Below are 27,207 nucleotides of genomic sequence, written 5' to 3'. Positions count from 1 at the left end.
GAGGTTCTCCCTTCTCATCCCCAGAAATTTGGGAGGTTTGTGGCAGCCTGGCCAGCCCTGAGAGGCTCTGCACCATTTGCTGAGGCCACCTGTGGTTGTGGCTTTAGAGGATGTGTCACCATTTCACTCTGGCATCCGTTCAAAGTCCTAATTCTGTGCATCAGTGTCTTTCAGATGAAGAAAGTGAAATCCTTTCTTGCCCCTGGTGTCTAAGTAAATTGATATCAAATTCTCTAATGAAAAGACAACTGTTGTCAGCAGAGGCAAGCAACAAGAAAATCTGGGACAGGAGGTAACTTCATGATGGATTCTACATCCTCAGGGACTTTCTAAGCTCTGAGGATTAATTTTCTATTATATCCACGTGTGGGGCTTCCCTTAAATACACTTCCCCTAACAACTTAATACTTTTTTCAATTACAGTATCATAAAATGCTACAACTTTTTTTTTTGACATTCTGCCACTTGGAGGCCAAAGCTTTCACCACTGTGACTGTTGCTACCACCTTTTGCTTTTCTTAAATGAAGCATTTTTTTGCTGCCCCACTGAAGCCATGGTTTTGTGGAGAAAAAAGGAAAAACAGGGAAAAACCCCCTTGGGAACTGAACTTCTGCAGGGGTTTGCACTCCATGAGCTTGATCTGCAAGTCCTGATGGACTTACAAATCCTTCCCATTGGCCTCTTCCCAGTATTTTAGCTCAGTTGCCTCAATTTACTTTATTATCTTTATTTTTTAGATTTCTTTATATATTCTTTATTTTACCATCTCTGTTTCCTGTACAGTAATTCTGAGAGTGCTTTCAGACAAAAAGGTATTTTTACTTGTCCACATTCTTGACTATGTGAGACAAAGCCAGAGTACCAAAGATCCAGAATTTCCAGGAGTGTATCAGAATTTCATAGTGCGTCTAAAAATGAATTGCTCAGGGTATGAGCCAATGGCTTACCAAGAAGAAGGATTTGGATAACTACACATTACAAATTATTTTAGGAGAGTGGTCAGTGGCTCATTTAGTTTGGAGTTCTCCACCTGGATGCGTAAGGAGTTGGAGAAGGAAAAGCAGTGTGAGGTGTCTGAGAATGAGCTGAGCTCAAGGGGAGGCTCCAGCGTTGGTGGGGCTGTGTTCCCCTTTGGAACACTGATGGATCAGTGCTGTGGGGCCACTTCTGTCAGAACAAGGCTTGAGAGGACTTCTTCACCTGGGAACTCACAGAACCCTTTAGATTTTGTTGGCACTGAGGAGAAAGGATGCCCTGATTTCACAGGACAGCTCAGAACTCAGAATTTTAGGCACACTACCCCAGTTGCCCCCAGGTAAATCAGTATTTTTTCTGTTTTAATGACTTTATAACCAAAAATAGATATCCTTAATGTAGATACATGATTTTACAGCAAAATATTACTAAATCAGGACAGGATGAATTGAGAAGCTGGAGGTGATTGCAGAAGGAGCTTGGGCAGATATGGAGACTCCCATGGGAGAGCAGAAGGCTCCTTGTGCAGGCACAGGGCAGGCAGTGACCAGGAGCTCTGTGTGTCCCCAGCCAGGATGGAATCATGGAATGGTTTGGGTTTGAAGGATCTTAAAATTCATCCAGTCCCACCCCTGCCATGGAGGGACACCTTCCACTATCCCAGGTTGCTCCAAGCCCTGTCCAGCCTGGCCTTGGACACTTCTAGGGATGGGGAGCCCACAACCCAAGGACAGAGTCAATAAAAGTGTTGGGAAACAAGGCTGCCCAGCGGCTCTCCCACATTTTCCATCTCCTTCAGTGAGGGAAAGAGGGAAAAGCCTTCCTGACACAATGCTCACAGGGGACACGTCACCGAGTGTCAGCGCAGGGAACATGAACTGATCCCAGTTAATCTTCCCTGCTTCCTTCTGCACCTCCATTTTATAAACTGAAATTGGCAGGGAATTATGGCCACAAAACCTGATTTCTGCCTCAGTTCTGCTCCTCGGCACAGAACTACCTGACAATTAATATTTGTGTATACCTTTTGAAATCTGTGACCTTTGGGGAGTTGACAGAGCTATAATATTGGTCTTTGTGTGCTCGCCTGGCTTTTAAAGTCCCTGCCTGGTGGATGTAAGTTCAGTGGATACAGATCTGAAACTTGATTTCCTCAGTATAGCTGCATTAGCATTCAGCTGTGGGTATGTAAGATAATAGTATTAAAAGCAACCTTCCATCCTGTTGTCATGGATGCAGCACAGCCCAATCCTGGGAGCACTACACCACCAGTCTTTGTACAATCTCATTTTTATCTACAAATTTTGATTTAATTATACCAGAAATTCTGCAGCCTTCTATAATATATGATTTTATTTTCCATTTCAAGCATAAAAATGTAAGAATTGAGCAGCTCGAGCTCTTTGTCCAGCGCTCTTTTTTTTTTTTTTTTTGCATTCCAAGTATCTGTCAGTATTAGTTATGAGACTGTGTGAAATAAGTAGCCATGAAAGATGCCTGCTTTTATGACAGAATGAGTGGTTTCATGAATTTTAAAGGAGCACATTTGTATTTTCTGTTCTTGAACTACATGGGCTACTCGCAAATATGACAGAAGATAATTGTTTGAGGAATTATGATGCCTTTCAAGATTTTGCGGGATATTACTATTTTCATAATCTTTCATTTATCAGCTCCTGCTGCCTTGATTTATTTATGGGTGTAATTTGGAAATTAAAGTACTCCCACTCTGGCAGCAAAGGTACATGTTTGCCTGGCGTGGCTGGTGCTCCCTCCCCTCGGCAAGGATAATGAATGTGCTAATTTTTGTGTCAGACACCCGGGGAAGGTGTCAGGGCTGGGGGCAGCCAGGTGTGATCCCAACCCACGTGAGGCACGAGGGGAGAGCCTGGAGCCTTGGGATGAGCGGGGATTTCAATCTCCAGCAGCACCCATGGCACCAGGCAGAGCGCGTGCTGCGTTTGTCAGGGTTTAAATGAAGTTTATCAGGGTTTAAATGAAGGCATTGTTAGCAGGGATTTGGTGTGAGCGAGTAGAGGCTTCGAGCCTTTAATTGACTCGGGAAATCTTTTTAGTTGTGATTAGAGGCACAGATACTCAGCTGGTGAGGACTGACGGTGCTCCATTGAATCAATTTTCATACCCTGTCTGGAGTCAATGGAGCAGGGCTCATTTATAACTCTGTACCTGGCCTGTTATTATAAAAAAAACATTCCAAGCCTGATATCTGAGTGGTACAGTAACCTTTTATCAGGGAGCTGCTTGGCTCAATTTAAAAAAAGTCATCAAAATCAGGGTAAAATCCTTGGGCTAATAAATTCAGTGGCATGAGCTATTTCCATTTGGTTGGGAATTTAAGTGTGGAAACCTACGGCTGTGTCCTATTTGCTTGAAAGCTCAGTGATGGATCTGCCATACTTTCATATTTAGCATAAGGTTGTCTTCTTAAAGACTAAAATGAAGCATCTCTATATCTATATGAAGCATCTCTATATCTGTATGAAGCATCTCCATATGAAGCATCTTTTAAAGACTAAATGAAGCATCTCCATACTCTTTTCTGGTTTAGCCTTGAAGTATTTTTATTTTTTTTTCCCTTGGCAATATTATCTCACTTTCCATCCCATGATAACTGCATAGAAGGATTTTATTTTATGATTAAAAAAAAAATCATCTGGATATCTCTCTGTAATAAACTTGTCCCTAACATCTGAATATTATCACTGAAGATCCCCTCTCGAAATTCTGTGCATGCCCGTAATTAAACTGCTCTGAAAGGTGCAGTCAGGAGAACCAGGCACCAACATTATGGAGTGAAAATTAAAGAGGCAAAACATCAGAGTGTCTACTGTATGTGCCTGCTGTTAGACACTCAAGCATGGAGAACAGGATACACCTCTATGGATGGATGGCTTTCCTTATTAAAAAAACACAGTAGGACTCACAGTAGGGGAACACACTAAAACAAGGCTTTGTAGTAATTTCCTTGAAAGAAATTTCCCAAGATAGCAACTTAAAAAAGCTTTTAATCTCATGACTGGCTCTATAGTGAGTTTTAGTGGAGCTGGGATAAAAAAGGCCATTAGATTGCAGCTGATCTGGTGGAGTTGGTCTGAAGCCTCTTCCCTCCCAAGAAAAGGATTAGACTTCCCTTGCACCAGAACAAGGGTTGAATAGATTGATGTGATTCTGGCATATTTAAGAACCTTAAACACATATCTCTCAAGTCTGAAATGATGTGGGAAAACAGAAGTCCCCTTTCCCAGCTGGAATACTTGGCCAACCGCGCTGCCGCGTGGCACCAATGCGTTAGATCAAGGTTCCTTCTTCATGTCTAAATTTGAAACCACTGTCCCTCGTGATTTTGAGCTGATGTTTTATTTTGGGTCTCTGAGCAGTGTCCTTTCCCACTTGGGAGGAACATAAAGTGCTTCTCATGAATTCCTGAAGAAGAATCCAACAGGACCATGTCCTGCAGCATCTCGTTGTGCTGCACTGGGCCAATAACTCCCTCACTGAGATCTGCCTGACCTGTTGTCTGTTCTAAATGACTACTAAACACCAAAGTAAGGGGAAAAGACCCCAAAATCTGGCCAAATCCCCCTGCAAACCTACTGGAAGACTGGCCTGTGTGTTTTAGTTACCTGATAACTCTGAAACTGCTGTGGCTGCAGCTTTGTGCTGCTCTTGGTGTCCAGGGCCACACTCTGAAATCCTGTGGTTTCTCCTCAACCTTCTCCTTCCCTGTTCTGGTTCTGTGGCTGTGGGGAGGTGGTCCCAGGGGTTTGCTAGAAGGGGCTGGAGGCTGAAGGGGCAGCAGGAGCTGCCCACCCTCCCTCCAGGCAGCACCAGAGTGCCCAGCACCGCGTGTGAGCATCGGCAGAGGAGAGGGAACATCTTGTACCTATCTTGTGTCAGCAAGCTGAGAACAGGCAAGGAACATGTCTGATAATGTGTTTCACATTGAAATAATTAAAGAGAATTGTTGCTGGAGGGAAATGTGCCTTTAAAAATTAACCCTGACATCTCTCCGACAATTTGGCGTATTACAAGAGATCCTTTTTTCCCCTCTCTTTTTTTTCTCTTCTTTAGTTTTACTAAACTTGATATGCATTTTTCAGCACTTTGGAAAATGCAGAGCCTTTGAAAACTTCCCTGTATGAATAGTCTATACTTACAAGAGCAGCCCATCTATTTTCCACTGAACTACTGCTAGGAGTGATGTTTAAAGGAACGGGGCTGAAGTAAATGACACGTTCTGCAATGCCCTGGAGCCTCTGCTAGTTATTATTGTTTGAATCTCTGTCTTGATTGCATATATTGCAGTCTTCTATCACACAGGGAGCCAGTTTTGAAATCTGAATGTTGTTCCTCAAATAACCATCGAGCAGCTAGCTTTATTATTTCTTCTTACGCTGAAAAAATATCCTTGGAAATTGAAAGTAGTCATTTCCATAAAGCACTCAAAGTTTAAAAATGTTCTTTTTGAAGGAGCTGGAGTATTTGAAAACAAATGTTAATGTCTATAAGTGCAATATTACTTATTTTTTTTTAAATTCAAGCTGTGGCAACACCAATTACTTTCACATTTTTGTCATCTGCAGGAAGTTAAATATACAAACAGGTATCAGTGACTGGGAAGTTTGGCTTCACTATATCACGGCTATAAAAGTTATTTACTGGTTGAAGAATTGTGCAACTTTTTATTGGGGTGAGTTTCTGTATTTTCTGTTCTCCATTAGATCATAATTTGTTTGTCTAGGGGTAGGAAATGTTGGGTTTCTCTCCCTTTGTTTATTTACTGGTTTGAAGCTGCATTTCCAGCCTGAAAAGGGCACAGAAGGTGGCAGGGCTGGTGAGGGTGCTCAGGCTGCTTTTCCTCTATGTTGTGGCTGGAACTGCCATGGGAGTTTTCCAGGCTCTTTCCCTGTGCTGGTCACCAGGAGGAACCTGAGGCTGTTATTCCAGACCTGGTGGCTGGAATTCTGCAATTCCTTGGCCTGAGAATGGCTGAGGTGCTGCTGAGGCATCCTTGGATTTCAATTCTGCAACTAAGAAAACAGGCATGCAAATTGTCCTTCAGGTGCTGCAGTCTTTTTGTTTTCTATATTTTCTCTTTCTTTATTTTTTTTTCTTCTTTTGAATAATGTGTGACCCGATGGGAGGCAAACACAGTTCACTGCACAGGAGCAGGAACATATTTTAATTTATACTTGCAGTTCCCAGGTTGCAGGGCAGATTCCTGGGCGACACTCTCTGTCCTGGAGCACCTCAGTTTGGGGTTTACATTGACAAAATTACCTTGCAGCAGCCAAACCTTCCTGCTTTCCTTAGTCAGGGAGAAGAGATTCAGCCCCATATTTCCTCTTCCCTTAGACTTTTGACAATTTGGTGATTTTGGGCACAATCCTCCAAGATGCTGAGTTCAGGACAGCTGATGGTTTGTGATTTTTCCTGTGACTGGGTGCTTCCTTAGTTAAATTTAAAATACAAAATACTTTAAAAACACTCCTTAAAAATATTTCTCTTGGCTTGGGAAATATTTTTGCCCTTTTAATAAAACCAGCAGCTGAAGAAGAATCTGTTAGCTGCTGGGATATGTGCTATAAACCTGGCTGTACACAATATTGCTGGGATGTACTTTTTGGCTATTAAAGGCTCATTAAAAAAATTAAAGTCCCTACAATTTACAATATTCTTCATTGAAATAGCATGTTAACACATTTCTTTAATCAGTGTGTAACTGTCAGGGGAAAGAACAATTCATCTAGTATATGCATACATTAGGAAAAAAAATTATCAGATTTAATTTTATTTGTTTTGTATTCAGGGGCTTTTTTGAAGGAATTCCTGCAGGGAAATGGTTAATCTATTTTTAACTAAAGCTTACTTTTGTAATCTATCCAGTGCTTAGAGTTCTGTCATTGATCTATGATTTATGTGATTTAAACCACCTCTTGGCTGTAACATTGGTTTCTATCCAAGATGCTGAGCTGAATACTAATTACGAGATCAAATTTATGCTGTTGGGCTAAGCAGCTGAAGGAGCTTTCCATGCAGGACTCCCTTAAACCACGCCACCGTTCAGCATTAGTGGAATATTTGGCGAGGGGGATGGGGAAAAAAAGCTGGAAAAGGGGGAAAAAATACAGCAAGAAAGCTGAAGTGTCCTTTGAAAGCTTTATTTTTAGTTCTCTTGAATGAGTGCACAGTGCTGGATGCAGAAATTCAGCATGTGAATATGCACATGGGGCTGTTTTTCCAGCAGAATCTCACTAATTCCCCCTAACGACTGGGAAACCCACTGAGAAAAGCCAAATGGCACCAGCGAGCAAACAAATAAATATGATTGAGGAGATTTTATTCCAAGATGTATTTTATGCCTTTATTTTGACAAGTATCACATTGTCAGAATGATTTATGGTATTTCAGAGCATACCAGTAAATGCACTGTAGGATGGGTCCTTACAGGAAGAAAGTCTGGGTAACAATAGCTTTGCTTTGCCTCTCCTCAAAGCATTTTTGCTGAGAAATCAGCCAAGAGCACCAATTTCATAGAAAACATAGGTTTCCTTCAGTAAGAATGAGTACCAATTCTATTCTCCTGCATCACCTTTGCAGAGGAGGTTGGGATGGCAGCAATTTTCTTTGGGAAAAAATGTCAAAACCTGCTCAAAAGAGCTCGGAATCCAAACCCCAGTCTGAATAAAAAAAAAATTCCTATTGGAATTTTATTGTTTATAATGATTTTTGAGAGGAAACGTGTTCCAATGCACCATTTGACTTTCATCTCTGTTGGTATAATGTTGAGGTGCTTCATTTTGATGATGCTGTAATATTTTAGATTTTCCAGGCTTCTTGTACTATTTTGTTTGTTTGTTTATTTATTTGCAGTGTGATTTTCCTGTTTCCCAATGCTTTGCCTTACATTTTGTTCCAATTGGGCAACTGGAACATTTTCAGCCTCCCACTGCACCTCGTTAAAATGGAGCATTTCCATAAAACGCTTTCCCAAATTCAGTTTCGCTGGAATCATTTTAGGAACCTTTTCAGAGATCTTTTAAGAAATACTGAGGAAAATACTGGGATTTCTCACAGAATTCCAGGTTGTGACCATTTCTCCTGCCTTTTTAGCTGGGGAGGGGCATGTTCTGGTTTGGGAAATGCCTTGGCCAATGGATCAGTGCACGAGGGTGTCCCCAGGCACGGAGCAGGGGAAGGATTTGGATGGTCTGCTGTTCCCCCTGTGATATCCATGCTGCCACTGGTGAGGATGATTGCCTGGAGCCCTTTGGGGCTGTGTCCCCTCCCCTGGCAGAGGTTCCTGCAGCCAGCAGGTCTCCCTGCTCCGGCCGTAGGAGGCCCTTTGGTGGGGAATGAGTTTCCTTTTATCCTTATTCTTGCTCGCTTTAAAAACAGAACCCAAAGCAAATAAAAAGCCAGAAACAGAAATAAAGCAAACAGAAAACCTTGAAGAAGTTCCTTCCAAGGGTAATTTTAGACTAATGACCTCTGGTTGTGTATCTATTGCTCATGATTTTCTTCATTTATTATTTCTCCCATTTCTAATGTGGAGAAACTCATATTTCAGCTAGATCCTTTTTGCTTTTCAAAATTATATTATTTATAATCCACTTGATGTCATACTTGCTTTTAATGTGCATTGTTATAAGCAATTTGCAATGTGAAAATAACCCACACTGTGCACATTTGGGGAAAAGCTTTTGAATATCCATATGCACACGTGATGCTGAAGTGGGATGTGCTTGGGGACAGTTTTATTAAGAGATGCCACAATTCATGATCCCATTTGTGTATTTTGCTGTCCTGTGATGCCATCCTTACCTGCCCTCTCTGTACCTGCAGCAGATCCATCCCTAATCTTAACAGAATGAATTTCCTCACAGTCTTCAGTCTGCAAAAAGGACATTATTAGAAATCCTGGATTAGCCCAGGGACACTGGAGGACCCCCACGTTGTGGCTGTGATTGCAGTCAGGTCACTTTGGCAGCTGCATGAGACATTCCCTCACTGCTTCTGCGGGGAAATAATTTGCACCCTCGGTGATGTTGTTGATCTTGAATGATCTGAGGTAAAACAACAGAAATGAGGATGGGCCTGGAGTTAATTGCTGTCATGGTCTGAGGGACTTCAAAGGGACGATTTTACCAGGAGCCTCATTAATGGGTTGGATATTTTGCTGTGCTGAACAGGTGGCTGGAGGGCTCCAAAGGGAGTGTTTGAAGATGGGAAGCCCCTCTGGGATCCTCCGTGCCCGTGGAGCTGCCAGGGCAGGGAGCAGCTCCAGCAGAGACTCCCAGGGTGGGCCAAGGCCTGGACGTGTGTCAGGGCAGGCTTGTGGGGGCCCACAGAGCCAGGCCACCCCATTGGGGTCCCCATCCTGAGCAGGAGGTGATTCTCTGGAGCCTTGGCTGGCGGGACTGATGCTGTGGAAGCCACATGGACCTGTGTGGCCTTGGGACAGTGGCTGTGCCCTTGGCCAGGACTCTGGATGCCATGGCAGCCTTCCTTCCCTGCACCCTCACCTACACCTGCCTCTAACACAGCTTATACAGAGCAAAACTCACTGAGGAGCAGAGAAATCCTCTATAAACCACGATAAAGTAACATTCTAGAGGAAAGATATACAATATTCTGAATATATATATCTCTATATATACACACACATATACACACTAAATATTTGTTCTGTTTTCCTTTTCATTCTCTGCAGCAGAACTGTTAAATTCACAATTATGGGTTTGGCAGTGAACTGAGGGGATTTCAACTGAAATTGCAGGAACTAAAATTGTAGAGATGTAACACATCTCTGTGCTTACACCTGAGTATCTAAAATGTGATTTATGCCTGATAGATAAGCAGGTATTTCTGTATATCTTCATATATATATCAATAGAACACAAGGGAATTTATTTTCCCAGTCACAGAACAATAATAGAATGGTTTGGGTTGAAAGGGACCTCAAAGATCATCCATGGGCAGGGACACCTCTCACTATCCCAGGTTGCTCCAAGCCCTGTCCAGCCTGGCCTTGGGCATTTCCAGGGATCCAGGGACAGCCACAGCTGCTCTGTGCCAGGTGATCATGCCAGGGGAAATCCAGATTTTCTCTGCTTCCATAGGGATGCTTCCTAATCCCACAGATGCAAAATTGATGAATAAAAGGAGTTGAGCTCAACTCAGGCTGCTGAACATTCAAGATGAAGGTTCCCACCACACAAATCAGTTTTTTGCCCTTGGAAATCCATTTTTCAACAGCACCCAAAACCTCCTTTTCCTTAAGTTTAAATCCCAGCAAACAAAGAGCAGAGAAACCCAAACCACACCAGGCATTTGGGATGCCCTCCTTAAGGAAGTGGCAGCCCTGGAAGAGCTGAAGTGCCTTTAAAGCACTGCTGGGTTTTCATGGAAAATGATTACAAGTTCAGAGATAATTTATAAAAGAGCGTAGGAGCTCTGTAGTTCCTGCAAACCAGTGGAAATTAATAAAACCCAAGGCTGGCTATTAGATAAAGCCGAGCAGACAAAGTGTGTGTAACTACCCGTAGAGGGGCTGACATGATGAATGATGATGGATCCAAAGCCATCTGAAGTTTTTTAGGAATAATAGCAGCATAAAGTCATTTCTATAGGGTACCTAAACATGCCTGAAACAACACTGTATTGAAGGTTGCATATTATGCTAAGAATGACAAGTATTTATGATTGGAAGATGTCTGGGCTGGGAATAGCAGTTTTTGTAAACCTTTTCTCACTTCTTTAATCTTCAATTTAAAGACCCATCCAGAGATTTTTTTTTAAAAAGGCTGATTCCTAGAATTGTCCTGCAGAGATAGTAAATACCCTCTCAGCTCAGTGCCTGGCGCTACACAGGTGTTTTCCTTCTGGAGGAATGAATGTTTTCCTTGGGGAACAAAAGGGGAGAGGCACCTGAGTAGCAGGAAGGAGGGTGGGCAACACATCAGATCATTTAAATCCATCTCTGCTCAACTGATCTCCTTCCTAGGACTGGGAAAGAAAAATTGTCCTGTGTGGTGCCAGTGGTGTCAAGTGAATTTTATATTAATTGTAAGTGTTATTGAGTTTGCTGTTTGGGCGGGGGTCTTTAAAGTGCTTTTTTTTTTTTTTTTTTTTTTTTTTTTTTTTTTTTTTAATTTATGGTCACAGCACTTGTGGTTAAATGTGGTAGCTGAAGAAAAATAATGCGAAGTGTAGAGAATGGACAGAAATATGTGTAAGAACCAGGGGCATGCAGTGGAGTTTTAGAAGTAAAATGCCCCTTCTGCAGAACTGCTGCCTTGCTGTTGTCTTTGTGCCTCTGAGTGTTATTGTCCTGTTAAGATGAGTGAGAGCTGTTGATAACAGGTTTTTCTGAGAGAACAACAACCACAACCTGTGTTTGTCTCAGGTTTAGAAAGAGAGAGACTTTTGTGCCAGGCACAGATTGATTTCCAAAACCTGGGGGTCTCCAGCTCTCCCTAACCTTTGCTAGCACACTGCAGCAATGTGTTCTGTGACCATGTTGATTCCCTGTAAGAGCCTTTGAGACAGAGCTGATTTTTTCAGCATTGACTGTGGGGATTTGTGACTTCAGATGTGAATGTCCCTTTCTCAACCCTGCTGCCAGTGACCCACTGCACTGCAAGTGTCTCACATCATAAAGTGCTTATTCACACAGGGCTCTGACCAAGGCTATCTGGAGGGTGGGAGATGCTTTCCTGGCAATGGGATGTGAACATCGTGGGGCAGATCTTCAGCTGGGATAAAAATCCTGTGGCTCAAAGGACGTCTGTTAATTCATGTGGAAAATTTGTGACCCCAGAGAGATCACAAAGTTCAGTGTCCTTGAGCAAGTGCCACGCTTTGCAGTCAAGATCAAAATGTCTTTCTCACTCAAATTCCCTTGAATTTTAATTTTTCTAAAAGTCCTTTAAATTATTTTATACTGAAACTTACAGTATTATCCAAGATAACTCTGAGGAATGCTCTGTGTGTTCTCCCTTTCTCTCTCACTAAGTTATTGGATTTCCACACTGGTGGGACGCCCTGAGAGCTCACCTGGCTCCTCTGCTCGTGGGCTGTGCTCATCCTGTGCAGAGGCTGAGCTCTGTGTAGCCATTACCACCAAAGCAGCCATCCAGGACTTTATTTGGTTATCCTTGAAAGAGCCTCAATCTTTGATTTCCAATTTAGTTACATCAAGTATTTGAGGAGTCTCTTAGCTGGAGGGTTTTGGGGAGCAAATTTGGAGGATTTTGGGAGCTGGTTTGCCTGCCAGAGGTGTGCTCTGGGCACTTTTCTCTTGTGTTTTGGTGCTGAATTGAGAGGTGGGATTGCCTTGTGCTGGAGCAAATCCCCAGGGCAGAGGATTTTCAGGCTCCTTGGCATCAGTGCAGGGCAGCCAAGCAGCCTCCAGGCAGTGCAGCTTTCCTCCTCTCCTTTGGAGACCAGCAAGGCACTTGGAAAAATGAATCATCTCCTGGCACAAAATCTTTCCTCCCTTGCTGCAGGAGCTTTTTGTCCTCTTGTTGGGGCATCAGACTGCTGATGTTGTGTTGCTCTCAAGGCCTTGAATTCATTTGCCTTGAATCCAAACCAACAAACCCATGAAGGCAGCATTGACCTGGGGACAGGAGGGACCATCAGCATCACTTCACACACTTGGTTATGTAGGAGGGAGTTGGGGACTACAGCTTTTGCTATTGCCCAAAATGCCTGTTTTCAACCAGGGAATGAAACTTTTGTCCATCATTCAGTTGTGTCAGGGATCTTTATCTTCATTTTAATCCCTGGTCTGTGTTGGAGCTGATGACAGGCGTGGAGTGCAGTCCCATGAGGCTCCCCCCTCACTGACCTGGGTTTCCTCCCCCTCAAACCAGCCCCCAGGACAGAGTGCAGTGTTCACAGCCCTGCCTCGTTTGATGGAGTTTGTTAACTTCTGTGGGATTCTTTCTTCCTTTATTTCTTTATTTTAAATCTGTTGCACAAATGCACACAAACATCTCAGAGGTCTCCTCCCCTTCCCATCAGTTCCTCATCGTGGCTTCTATTGGAAGTCAGGCAAAGTTATCTTTACTACTGTGAATTTTATCAACTTGAAATACAAACAATTAAAAAGAAGTGGTTTCAGGCAGGAAGGTGGCCCTTGAGTGCCTCAGTCAAGTGTTGCATTTATGCGCTGAACTTTTAATTGTTTTTTTTTACATTATTCTCTTGCCCTTGTTGCTTTATGTGAGTCCATGGAGCAGATGAAATGAATAATATTGGGAGGAAATGTGCTGTTGGTGTCAAGTGGATGGAGGTTTAGTGTTTCTCTGCGATCCCTTTCAATCTTTCTGGGTAATAATGAGTTGCCTTATTACATAAAGCAACTGCAGACCTAGAAAATGGCAGCAAAGCTTAAGTTTGAAAATCTGAGTACTTAGGATGGGAGAAAACTTTGCTCTGGAGAGGGTCTGTCACCTTTCCTTTGACTTATGAAGGGTTTCTCTACAGAGGTCAGTGTTGGGAAGGTGCTGGGAGCATGGCTCTGTCCTGAGCAGTACAAATCCATAAAATATAAACCCTGTAGTTATTTGAGACCCATTGTGTCACTAGCAGATGGGCTTGATGATCTTAGAGGCCTTTTCCAGCCTAACTGGACCTGTGATTAGCAGGACCCTTTGAGCCCACAGTTTCAGCTGTAGGAACATCAATGCTCTGTTCCCAGAGGTGACCCCCATGGCAATGCTCTCCAGACCTTGCTCCTTTTCCCACCAAGAGGCTTTTTCTCCAATCTGATGCCAACCCTGCTGTCTCTGCCAGCTCACTTTGAGTGATGCATCTCCTAATTTGTGCTATTTTGACCTCCTCCAGCAGAAGGTGTGGTAGCCCTTCAGTGCAGGGCTCTGGAAGTGCCCTCAGGTCCTCCTCCCTCAACCAGTGAGTGCCCTGCATGAAATTCTTCCTTTCCTGTTGTCTAAAAACCAGGATTGCTTTGCCCCGTGCTGCCACATCCCCTGGCCAGCCAGCAGGCTCTTCTGGAGGCTTCTTGGATTCCATTAACATTTTGTTAATGAAATAGTGCTTTGTCAAAGAGTCTTGAAAACTTAAAAGGGTATTTAAGCTTCTTCCGTGAGTCAATACCATGTAATGTCAACATTACCACGAAGGGATAATTCAGAGATGTCACACAAAGCTTGTGTTATGCCATTTGCAGTCTGGCAAAACAGCTCAGCATTTATGTTGTTTAATCCATCTTCAGAAATCTTTTGTTCTGAAAAAGTTGGAGATCAATCTTGTCAGTATTTAGTGACACAAAGCTGATGTAAGTCACTGTGCTCCTATTGACTCCATCTGAGTTGTAATGATTTACCCCAGGCTCGAATTAAGCCCAAATTAGGCACATGAAAAACCCAATACCAAACTTTTCGGGAAGATTGAGCTGAATGGCACAGATCTTGGAAATAGGAATGTGGATGGAAGTAGACTGGAGGAAACAGTTTGCAATGAGCTAGGACAGTACAGAGACCATCTGAAGAGACTTAAAGAAAAATAACCTTTTCCAAGGCTTTGTATTGATGGAATAATGGAGGACTTTCCTGGCTAGAAGGGAAGAGGAAACACAGAACTGGAGCCATAGGGACTGAATCCCACACTGCACGTGCTGCAGTGTCCTGGGCTTGTCACTGTCACAGCCATTCTGGTCAAGGTACACGAAACCTTTTTTCCCTTTCTCCTCCCTTTCTCTTTTTAGCAATTCTCTAATCATACCCACCACAGAAGGAAGCTGTTTCATCCTCCTGGACACTGGACACAGTGATGCTGTTTGTTTTACCTTTGTACTTTTTAATCCTTTTCCATTAAAGCTCTGTGTAATTGATGTATTTGAATGTAGTGAGCAGTGGCCTCAGCTTGCTTTGAAGAAAATAGACTGCCTTACTTCATCCTTGGCTGAATCCAAAATGCTTTCCTGTGATTATTTCTTGGCTGTGTTGAATCTATTTCCCTTTCAGACTCCACAGATAGATGGGGTCAGCTCCACAATGTCTGAAGGGATGTGAAGTTCTTTAAAAATTATTCACATATTTTGGTGGCGAAGGTTTAGTGCCTCATTCACATGCAGGATTTTTGTTTCCCACCAGGCATTGTGGAAGCAGGCAGCATCCCAGACCTGTGGAGGAGCTCAGCAGGAGGAGAACAAGTGGGGGAAAATATTCCCAGTGTTGTGTTGCTGCTGGTGGCTCAGGTATGCTGAGGTAATTTGCAGGTTTTTTGGGAGAAAGGGAGAGTTTCTGGCTCGATTGCACACAGCAGGAAGAAAAATAGTGTGAGGCTCTTCATTTGTACTTTTTTGCTGTTTTACAACCTGGGAAACATTCAGGGCATAAATCAATTGCTCTTTCAGCAGAGGGACACAGAGGTCTTGCAGCTTCCTTGCTCCAGGTGAGGTCAGTGCAAGAGCAATGGGAGTGAGGATAAAACATGGACAAAAGGGAACAAAGTGCCAAAGCAGGGTAGGAGACCCTCTGAGAGCAGGTTTGAGCACACAGTGTGTTCCTTACAGTGTGAAAGGGCCTCAAAATGCTCAGCTCTTCTGGAGAGTTACTTTGTCCAAACTGGGCTGTACCTGGGTATGCACAGCACTAGAATATTTTGGCAATTAAATTAAATTTTAGCCTTATCTCACAGATCCCAGAATCAGATGCTTGAAAGGAATAATGCACTTGCTAAGTAGGAAAATGTGAAAAAACCCCACAAATGTTATGTGAGAAGCAGAATCAGACATAAAGTTTATGATCCATCTTGGCCTGCTGTTATAACCCAAACGTGGAGGGAGCACAGTGAACCTGAAACACCACAGTCAGCACTGCAGCAAAATCAAGCATGGCAATGGAGGGGAGGTTTAAATTGAGGTTAAAAGAAAAAAAAAAAAAACTCAGGGACTACTAATAAAAAAGAAAAACTTGATGTGGGGAGTAATGCAAGTGTATCTGTGAAGTGCCATTCAGGCACAGGCTGTCCCAAAGGCTTTACAGCTTTTAATAAAAATACAGTGTGAATAAGAGGAGGCTGAGAAAGCAGTGCAGGATGATGTGCATTTTAACATAGTATTTAAAAAAAGAGGGAAAAAGTCCTTGGAGACAACAAAAACTGAAGAACTGTTACAGGTGGGAGAAACTGTGCAGAGGTGGGATTTGTGGTTGTGCTGTGGATGTTGGAAGAGGAGGGATGTGGCCACATCAGGTGTGTGATGGGAGCAGGGAGAGAGACCCTGCTAGCTCAGGACAGTGGTGATCAATCCCAGAGATGGCACTGCCCCCTCCCAGTGTCAATAGGAGATTCCCTTGCAGATGCAGGGCTGCTGCATCTCATGAAATCAGATACAGTGATTTAATTGAAATTGTTTTTAAAAATACCAAGTGCCTGATACAAAGACTCTGCAGATAATCCATAAAACCATTATGCTTCTCTTTCTCTTAATTTATTTTATTTATTTTATTTATTTTATCTAATTATCTTATCTGATTTTTCTTACTCATATTAATGATATTAAATATCTCTACCTGAACTCCTTGTCTCAGTTCTCCATGTATAAATTTCAGACAACAATATTTTCTTCTGTAGTTTTCTGAAAATTATAAATTCTGGGGCAAGCAGCTCTGAATTATTCTGTGTTCAGACAGTGCCCATGCAAGCAGAGCCCTTATGTTATCCAGGGGCTTCCAGCTCTGATCATGGTAATTTCTGAACCAAGCAAAATATTCCCTCTCTATTGCATTAAATGGGGTAATTGAAAGGAATCAGTGTTTTTGCTTCTGCATGCTGTCCTGCACAAGTGTTTATTGTATTTTCCTTGTTTCAGGCAGTTTGAACAGGGGCCTGTGGTGGTCCAGCTCGTTGGAAACTTTTGTGCAGACACCAGGATGATGCTACAGCTGGAGCTAATCCCTGAGTAAGTTTTCTGGAGGCCATTATGTCTCCCAGAGTTTGGAGGTTTTCTCTAAAGGAGACATTGCTCTGTGTGTGAGGCAGACAGAGAAAGAGCATCGCCTCAAGGCTTTCAGTTATCACACTGCCTAAATAGCCCTTATTTTTAGTCAGAGTCTTCTGAATATGAGATCCCACTACAGGCAGGTGAAGTGACCTCTTTGGGTTTGAATCTGCTCCTCTCTGGCGGATGCAAAGCTGCAGCTTTGAACAGGAGCCCCCTCCTGCTCTGTGCAAAGCTCTTTGAATTGCCCCTGATAGGTTCTGAGGCTCCCCGGGTGCGTGCCAGGCTCTTTGAAGATGAATGCCCACAACGAGGGGAACATGAAACAAAACTCAACTCCCTTATGTCAGAGTGAGCAGCAGATTCCTCAAAGACCTGCAGCACAATGGTGCTCTTTGCTGGGCGAGAGGAAATGGGCTGTGGTTCACCAGCTTGTCAGAGCAGAGAATTGCAGAGCAGGGCTGTGCTTTGGGTGGTAGAGCAGCAAAAGGAAAGGTTTGGGGGCTCCACAATATTCAGGTCTGGCAGAACTTGTTTCAAGTTGGCTTTGTTGGGTCTCTCTTAGTGAAGGGAAATTTATTCTTATTAATTTTGCTTCCTCCAGAAGTTTGCTGTGTGTTCAAGGTGACAGATGTGCCACATCTTCTTGAGGGGGAATATTTTCCTTTGTCTCCATGAAAACCCTCACCCCAGCTCCTTAAACTCTCTGTATCCACCGTAACTTTTTGGTACATTTTGGTGGTGACCACCCACAGTCCTCGGAGATGAAGGCCCTTGTGGAGCGGCACAGCTGTAGAAAGATTTGTTATTTGTCTTATTCTGAATATTTCTGTGACAATTGACCTGAAAATATCCATTAGTGTCTTTTTTAAACCTGATGGATCAGTTCTTCCGGCCCTGGTGTGTGATCCAAAAATTTTCATTAGCCTCAGATAGATGAACCCATTTCTTTGAGGGGTTAATGGGTTGTAATGCAAAAAAATTGAACTGATATCTCAGGAGAGACTGGGTGTGGGAACAGAAGGGAAGGGAACAGGAAAACAGATTAAAAAACACCAGGAGAGATTTGTTAATAGTGGTTGGAGATATTCTTCTCACCTGTCCTGGGTGACTGCTCAAATGCAGATGTGTGAACTCCTGTAAAGCAAATGAGGAAAAGCAGAACCCTTCAGGCCATAATTCTTTTCCATATGTGATAGATCCCTCTTCCTTCCAATCAATTAATTGCATCCTAAAAACATCTATTTCTCACCATTGACTTTAAAGGGATTTTAGATGAGTGGCTCAGATATAGCTGTCTACACAGTAAGTGATTAAAGTTGGGTTAGATGAGCTGGCAGACTACACGGGATTTTTTTTCTTCCTTCATGCCAACCCTAAATCAAAAGGCATCTCATCAGAGTATTATAAAATACAACCTTCAGAGGGAGAGGCTTCTACTTCCATATTCTGGCATCTGAAGGGAGGAGGGAGACTCCCATCAATTTAGAGAGAGGTAAAGATTTCATCTCCCTCTAGAAATCATGGCCATAATGGGAAATTCAGACATTTATGAGATTTGCTTAGCCAAGGCAGAGCTGAGCATGTGGATGCTTCTGTTTGTAGTGTTGCAGCAAAAGCAGAATAAGAGACTATTTTTAGGGGTTGTTTTCATTCTTTTTTTGCCCCTCTTTGATTAAGTTAACAGCCCAACTTGTACCTGGGGAGGGGCAGACACTGTGTGTTACCTCACAAAATAAAAGCATTTATGAGCCCTCTGCCTGTGACTGCAAAATGGGGGAAAGCTGGGAAATAGGGCTGATTGCAGGTGTTTATTAATGGGGAAACTCCCAAAGAAGCATTTACCAATTCACCAGAGAGGAATTCTCACCAAAACCTCTTGCAAGTTGTGCCTGGTTTATGTTTCAATTTTAAAACCAGGTAAGGTTGTAAGAGAGATGAGCAAGTTACTGGCAATTGGTGAATATTTCCCTTGGATTTCAAAAGTTGGCAAACCTTGAATATTCTATAAATACCTTTTACATACCATAAATATCCATATATTTTAAGGCAATGTGAATTCCAAGGACAAGAGAAAGCAGAGCAGAAACTGGCTTAGTTTTAAATCAGAAAGGGACATGCATTTGTTTCCTCTAAATGTTAATTCCTCAACATAATGGGTAAAGTATCAAATTATTATTTAAACCCACAAATAAAGTGCAGGTCCCTTTTCCCATCTCTAAGTAATGTTCTCCTGCCAAAGGATAGGCATGGCTGTATTTTTTCCTAATGGAATCTGCATAGCTTTGCCCTGATAGTCCACTGCTGACTATTGATGGTGCAATAATTGGCTCTTTATTGGTATATTGTGTTTTCTTGGAGATTTTTCCACTTCCTGCAGTAAATCCTTTTTGAATTTTGCTCCTTTTATGGTTTGGTGTTTACAAAAGTTGGTAATACTGGTGGAACAGCAGGACTGTGAATAAGATTCAGGATTTTGATTTGTTGTATGTCATGAATTGGTAGCTGGTATCTCTCCTTTTATCTTTTTTAGTCGAAATATCTCAGTTGTTGCTGTCTATATTTAGCAGGAGAGCTCAATCTCTCTCCTCTATCTGTTTTCTCCTATTTGTCCCTGGCTTGAAGGGTTGGTGGCACTCAGTGGTGGATAAATGCAAGGAAATCTAATAATGCCTTTCTAATATACCCATTTATCTGCCATCATATTTTATTTTAACTCTTCATGCAACTGTGCAATCATTGCTCCATTGCTGTAATTGGATTTCAAAGTATATTTGTGCTATTTAATTACATCTATAGCTTCTCTATAAGTGCATTCAGAGTAATTAGTAATCTTCTACTTTTTAGTGGAATTATATTTTGTATCAACTGTGCTCATTTTTCTCTTCAAATTCTTCAACACATTTGCACCAGTTTTGCTTTTTACACTGGAATTTCTGGCATAAATAATCATTAAGGGTTTTTTTTTCCTCCCCACTGTGAATGTGAACAGTCTAATCCAGCTTTCACTGGAGTCAATGGTAATCTTTTCATTTCCTTCAGTGAAAACTGGATCAAGTTAATAGATTGCAAATTGCATTCAAGGCAAAGTCACATCTTATCATAGAAATAGTTGTGTAGCAACTCCTGGGGTATTGATGAAAGGTGCAAAATTGATTGTTTCCATTTTTTCTTACGGGGGTTTTTATAGATTCTCTTATCCAACTTTATTAATTTTTTAGCCCATAAGTTACAGCATTGCAATAACATTTAAAAGATTCATTTTAACTTGCTTTTCATGACAAATTACAAACCTTTCCATTTGCAGATTTTTCTGAGTGGCTCTAGAACTTTGCTTTCCAGACCCCAAGTTTATCTGTTCACCTCCATTATGATGTTTGAGAATGGGCATTTTTAAGTTTCAAAAATATTTTATCTTAATTTTTGATTGCAAACCAAATATTTGACAATTTTTTTTGCCATTTCTCTTGTGTGCCTTCAGAGCTGTGCCAGTTCATGGACAGATTTAGTCCTCTTGCTGATGAATATGAAAACCTGCAAGCACTTCCCTCTAAAACTGTAATTCCAGCAAATTACATTCCCAAGTAGGCAGAAATTTATGATATTCACCTTTTCCAAAGTGTCAATTTTGCCACTGTGGGATGGCAACTGTATGTACCAAGTAAAATCTTTATTTTTAAAAAGAAAAAATTATTGCCACTGGCTCGTTAAGGAGTTATTTTTCTCTTCTGCACTGCTCCCACTCTGTTGATTAGAGGTTTGTTGCTTTGGTAGTGTGCTTCTCCTCCAGGCTGTTAATGATTACAGACACCTCTCTAACCTGTAATTTTGGGGGAAGGTTATTGACAAGGTGAGATGACAACAATTGTAATTGTTTCTATGGCTTAGAAATGTCCTTCATCTCTGCTGGCCACGTGTCAGGGCTCGGGATTTAGAGTGAAAGTGGAGCTGATGCCCAGGATTAGAGACTCTTTCTTGTGCTATTTATTCCCAAATCGTGCCAGTTCATGAGGTGAGAAAGAGCACTGTGAAAGATGATAAATTGTTATTTAATTCCTAATGAAACATCAATGCAAATGGTGCTTATTCCACCCCCAGCAGAAGGTGACTTTGGTGGGGTGAGGATGGAGCCCATTGGATCTCCAAGGAGAGATGCTCATCCTGGTTTGATTTCAGAGCCTCAGGAACCTTTGTGAGCTGGAGCATCTTCAGCTTCAGAAGGCAGGATGAAAATTATTTGTTCCCCCAGCCTTTTGATTGAAAAGAGAGACATTGAACCATTTGTGTTGGAGATTTTGTTATGTTTCCAGCATAGGAAAATTGTTTATGAGCCTTAAATGGAAGAAAAGCCCTTAACTATGATAAGTTATCATAGTTATAACTATAATGGTTATAACTACATCATAGTTATATAGTTACTATATAACAGAAATTAATAGTAATTTCATTACTAATCATTTGAATAGAGCAGCATGAGCATCCATGCACTGAAATTCAAACTTTGAATCCTGCAGGTATTTCCATGTGAGAGGTGCCCCTTCACTGATGGGAGCCACATTCCCACATCACAGGGCACTCCTCATCAGAGGCTGGATTTTTCCAGTGGATGCCTTTGAGCACTTTGCACTGAAATTTTGTCAAAGAATGACTGGTGTTTTGCCACTTTAAAACCATGGAAACATCACAATGTTCTTTTAGAAATGACTCCGGGAATTAATTGCAAATGACTTATTAATGAAACAAATATTCAGCTGTCACTGGAACCAAACTCCACGAGATGCTTAATGATTATTTTTTGAGAAAACACTTTTGTGTTTGTTTGATCTGCCTCGTGTTAACAGCAGTAGGAAAGGAGGGAAGCATTTGGTGTCGGAGTGGAAACTTGAAACTGGCAAAAGGGAGAGGAAAAACATCAGTCAATGACTGGGAAATAGGTGAGAAGCCCAAAGAAAGAGCAGATCCCTAACAATCATGTTGGAAAGCTGCTCTCCTGGCAGGCCTGGTTGGGTAATAAGGGTTAGATCTGGGGGCTAACAGGGGAATCTGGGAGGGAAGGGTTTCACAGTAACATTAATTTCATCACATTCCTTGTCTGGAAAATGAGCATGAAAGGCTTTGCCTCGTATGGGGTGGGTAAATGTTTGCAAACTGCAGAGAGCCTCTCAAATGAATGTGAAATATCAGCTGCAGCTCTGCAAATGACAATAAAAATGAATGTTACTAATGAGTGCATTGCTCATGGCTGTGGCACTGGTCTGGGATGCACCCCCAAACTTCCCTGACCTTCCCCAGTGCCCATGGGCCACCCAAGGGAGGTTCTCTCACAGGCAGCTGGCTGAAGCCATGCATTTTTCCAGGAGTTCTCCTTTGCAAGGGCCAGCTGTAAATAGGTAATCAAGCTTTTCCACGGCTGCTGTTTACAAGAGCAGGAACACGGGGCAGGACACGAGCGCGGCGGATCCGCCCGCCTCGGGAACACATCTCAGGTGTCCTTCTGCTGGTGCTGCTAAATTATTTACCACTCAGCAAGCCTGTGCCTGCGTGAGATATTGAAAGGAGGGAATCTGAGGTGAAACCCCATCCGTTTACCAGAGCTGACACTGGAATATTCATTATCACATTAAATCCAACCACAGTGAAAATGAAGGCTTCCGTTGATTATGTGCTTGCATAAAAGGCTTCTTTGGTGGCAGGCCCGTGTGCCAGAGATCTGAATATAAAATCAAGTAAGTGGAAACCATTTTTTTTATGGTAAATTTGCCTTCTTGGAAGTTATGAGACTTGGCAGGTTTAAATTATGTTTTAAACCTGCGGTGGATTATGTGATTTTTCTAACTGGCCGCAAGCAATACGAGATGAACGCACGCCACCCCAATCCCAGCCATGGGCCTGAGCCAGGATTTCCAATGCAAATAAAAAAGAAATGCAGATTTTATATGCAAGGAATGCTGCATATTTATCTCAGTGCAGTGTTGGTTTGGCAGGGTTGGTGGGGAGGTCTCCTCTTCCCTAGTGCTGGGTCTGTACTCACCTGCCTTTCCCTGTCCCTTTTCATCCTGAGTTTGTGCTGGAACACAGCTCAGAGAGGGGATTGATTGAAAGAGCCCATTGGATTTATGGATGTGGAAAAGTACAGGAAAATACATAGGATTGGCCAAAAAAAGGCATGAGGTTTTTTCCCATCCATCCATCCATCCATCCATCCATCCATCCATCCATCCATCCATCCATCCATCCATCCATCCATCCATCCATCCATCCATCCCTTGCTCCATCCCTGTTTTCCCCCTCCACCAGGGATCCTGTTTCGTTAAAGGCTCAATTAAATCTTCTTTGGGAGGAGAAGAAAACGTAGAGATGCTGAGATGGAGCAGCACCATGTGGTGAGAGGCCGCCTCTGGAGCAGGATGTCCCGCTGGAGGAGGAGGAGGGCTGGAGGCTCTGGGTCACTTAGGGCTGTAAAAGAGCTCCCAGGAAAACTGGCACAGCAAGGGCTGGGTTTGGTGGTGGTGGGCATGTACAGGGATGTGAGAACAAAACCTATTTCTGATGGTGCTGAGAACGAGGATTCGCCCACCATTAGTAATTTATTGAGAGGTGTGACTGATTGCATCAGCACAAATAATATAAAAATAGATTAAAAAAAAATCAGTATTCTCCATCACACAATACTTACAAAATACTTTCTAATTTGGCAAACAACAGGTAAGAAACAGAATGATCAGAAACCAGATTTGCCTGGTCAAAGAAGGAGATGGGTAAATCTTGATTTGGAACATGGTTGAGGTGAAGCCATCATCTTGCAAGAAATCAAGGGGTTTTTTATGAGAATGCCAGAGACTTTGTGGCACATTCTTCCCTTTCTGCATCCTGTTTTCATCTGTAATTGGAAATGTATTTTGTGAGAGGGAATAAAACAAACATCCAGTAGATACAAAAGCAGCAAGGACCTTCAGCTTTGGCTAATCCCTGTAGACAGCACAGAGAGAAACAAAATGTTCTGTAGCTATAACTGAAAGGCAAAAAAAAAAAAAAAAATCTATGTTTAATAAACATTTAAAGGAAGAATTACATGTGCCACAAATCCCCTTTTATATTGCACTTAAAATCTCCTTACCTGCCCTTTAGTTTTCATGGTTTTCCTTATCTTCAGTGTCACTTAATCATATTTCAACAGGATTTGCTTCCTCGCTGCCCATCTGCTCTTCCTTTCTAGTGCAGCATTAATGCCACAACACCATCCCAGTAGCTCCCTTCTATGCCACTTTGATGTCAGACACCTAGGGATTCGGGATTTTTTCATTCAGGTTCAGACAGAAAAGAAAAATACCTGGTTTGGAGGAGTGACAGATCCTGATTTCAAATGGAAATGTCCAGAGCAGGTTGGGGGATGAAGGGGCAGCGAATGAAACTTGGACTCCTGTGGTTGGGGAATGTTGGGATCCAGTGGTGGTCTGTCGTGATGCTCCATGGGGAGCTTCTCCTGGCCCTGGGGAGTTGCAAACACTGCTCTGCTTCGAGCCTGGGCTAAGGAAGGGTCATCCTCTGAGGATATTCACAAGATTAATTAATGAGTGCAAGGCTGGCTTCACCCTTGGGCACCCACCTGACTTGTGTGGGCTGCACAGCTGGATCTGTGTTTGCTGAGTTAGAGACATAATTTGGAGAGTCTCCATGTGGTTTATTAATCCTAAAAGCATTGAATTAATAATCTCTGTGTTTATACCTTTCTCATTTTCAGAGTTAAGGAAGACTTTGTGTATTGTGTCTCACCAGTTTAGGAGCAGAATGGTGTGGGAAGGGCTCCTGGAAAGGGGAGAATGCTTTTCTTTAGTGTTGACAGGAGCTCTTCCAAAAAAAGTTAAGTGCTGCTTTTTGCACTAAAAAAATGTAAAAAAAGAAATATAGAAATCCATTCTAATTCCTCATGTAATTGTAAGTTAGTTCTTAGGTCATTGATGGGAACAGGTCTGTGGTACAGCTGGGGATATAATTCTCTCTCACACCACTACCTTTGCTGGACATTCAGCTCTTATGATAATTCATAAAAAAATCTTTTATAAAGCTATCTGATGCCTGCAGTGATCAATACTTGAACCTCTATTCTTGAAACATTTTTAAATTAAATATAGAGTTGGGGGAGGTTTCTTATATGAAAGTTAAGCCAAAGTGCAGTTAATCCAAATTCTGACGTGTTGGTGCCAGCAGAAGTCACTCTTGATATTTCCAATTACTATTTGCTCACATCTCAGGAGGCATAGCAGGGCTTGGTTGGCTGCAGGATTCCCCACTCTGTCTCTGAGTGGGGATCAGGCACAAATGCTGCTCGTCCATGCTGGGTGCTGTAAAGACAGAACACACCAGAAACTGGGTGTGCTAAAGCAGTGCCAGGGGCTCTGCCCTTGCCCTGATGGAACACAACTCTGGGCTGGCTCCTTGCTCACTCTGGGGTTGTCTGGGCTGGTTTTGGTGGAAACAAACCACAATGAGGTGAGGCCACCCCAGTCCCACCAAGGAAAGGTGCCAGGAGGTGATGGGGACAGAGGGACACCTTAAGGACAAGGTTAGCAAGAAATGGTGGCTTGGAGGAAGGTGAAGGTGCTTTTCTTCGGGACACGGAGGTGACAGTGAGAGGGAAGAAGGCAGAAGCAGGTGAGGAAGATGAAGCAGAGGCAGAAACCCTGAACCTTGAGAGGAAGGAGTTTGTTCCACTTTGGTTGGGTCAATGAATGTGGGGTGAAGGCAAGCACAGGTTGATTATCTGGGGGAAGAGGTTTGAAGGGGAAACGTGGGGCAGATTTCTGACCACCACAAGGCTGGTCATGGGGCTGGCACAAATGAAAGGGTTAAAAAAGGAGGGGTGGCTTTAGCAGTGGAAACAGGAATTAGCAAGAAAATGGAAAATTAAAACCACTCAGAGCTACATGGAAAGCATTGTTTATTGTTATTATTAATTATTGTTATTATCATTATTACTTTTATTGCATTAACTACAGACTGACTTGAATCTTATAAACAGCTTTTGTCAGAAAAGAAGAAAACAAGTTTTAAATGTTGACTTTTAATTCTACCCTGTTTATTAAGGACCATTAGTTCTGTTTTGCTAATATCTTGTAAGTAAACAGAGAGGGAAAATTCAGTGGGATAGAGATGATAAAGATGATGAACCACTGAAATTTGGTTCCACACTGGGCACATAAGGGAGAAAAGAAAGCCAATTAATGCATTACTAAAAGAGAAACACTACTAGAAGTAATAATAATGGTTCTGTATTATTTATGGTGGATTTTAGAAAAGAGAGAGTTCATGTTTATCCCGGAGCAGTCGACACGAAGGAAGAGAAAAACCCTTTAACCAAGCAGAAATTTCACTTGTGAGCTGTTAAAGGAAGTTGAGCTGAATATTGAGGAAAATTCAAAAAGATAAAAATGACTCCAATTTGGTAGTTCTTCACTGGTTCTGCAGTTTGGCAGCTGTCAACATCTCAAAATATCATCTCACCCAAACTGTTGAAAGAAAGAAACCCTTTGATTTTTCCCTTGAGACTCCCAAGCTGAAAATGGACTCTTTGTAGTCTCAGCCTCATTTCAGACAGTTTTTTTTTAAAAACATTCTTGCTGGCAGAAACAACTAATTCATAAATAGACTCTCTGTTAATTAAATAAGTTTTATCATTTTAACTTGCCTTTTAAAATGAAAAAGAAAGTAAATCTCTAACATTTCTTGCTTTATTATGAATCTTAAGGGACTAAGCATCACATTTCTTGCATCATTAATAATGCAAATTAGTTTTTGTTTGCATCTCCTATAAGTTTATAGTTAGAAGTAAATATTTAATGCACAGATCTGGGAAATCAAATCATGGCTAGTGGAAATTTTCCCTTAGAGTTATTGAAAGGTAATGTAAGAAAGATGGGAGGCACTGTGGTTTCTGTTTATTTAACCTTTCTTGCTCTTGCTTTCCTTTCAGTAGAACTCTTTGTGACTTGTCATTAAACACTTCTCTATTCCTGCAGTATCTGTTTTTATTATCTTTACAGTAGCCACAGAATTCAGCTTTTAATACCATTTAATGGAGAGGTTAAACACATCCGTAGCCTACTCAGGGCTGTAAGGATTGTAGTTGTGGTCCTGATTACTGGCAAGAAAACCAGGTGATTATTTCTAATAATATCTAAAAACTTGTTGACTTTGTAGCAGTTTTTCTCTGTTTGCTTAATGAAGCAAAGGCTAAATC

General features: G+C 42.1%; 1 protein-coding gene across 1 annotated transcript in view; it reads left to right on the top strand.

Moving 5' to 3' along the window:
- Positions 1-27,207, top strand: part of LOC134425908 (uncharacterized) — a 68,302-nt gene that overhangs the window by 32,343 nt on the left and 8,752 nt on the right. The window contains exons 4-6 of the mRNA XM_063170927.1: positions 5,581-5,687; positions 15,121-15,224; positions 16,846-16,931. Coding sequence (XP_063026997.1) covers positions 5,581-5,687; positions 15,121-15,224; positions 16,846-16,931 — 297 coding nt within the window. The remainder of the gene's footprint in view (positions 1-5,580; positions 5,688-15,120; positions 15,225-16,845; positions 16,932-27,207) is intronic.

The sequence above is a fragment of the Melospiza melodia genome, chromosome 16 (genome assembly GCF_035770615.1).
Source record: "Melospiza melodia melodia isolate bMelMel2 chromosome 16, bMelMel2.pri, whole genome shotgun sequence".
Taxonomy (NCBI): Eukaryota; Metazoa; Chordata; class Aves; order Passeriformes; family Passerellidae; genus Melospiza; species Melospiza melodia.
Note: the sequence above shows the minus strand (reverse complement) of the source record. Positions and strands in the feature narration are given on the sequence as shown.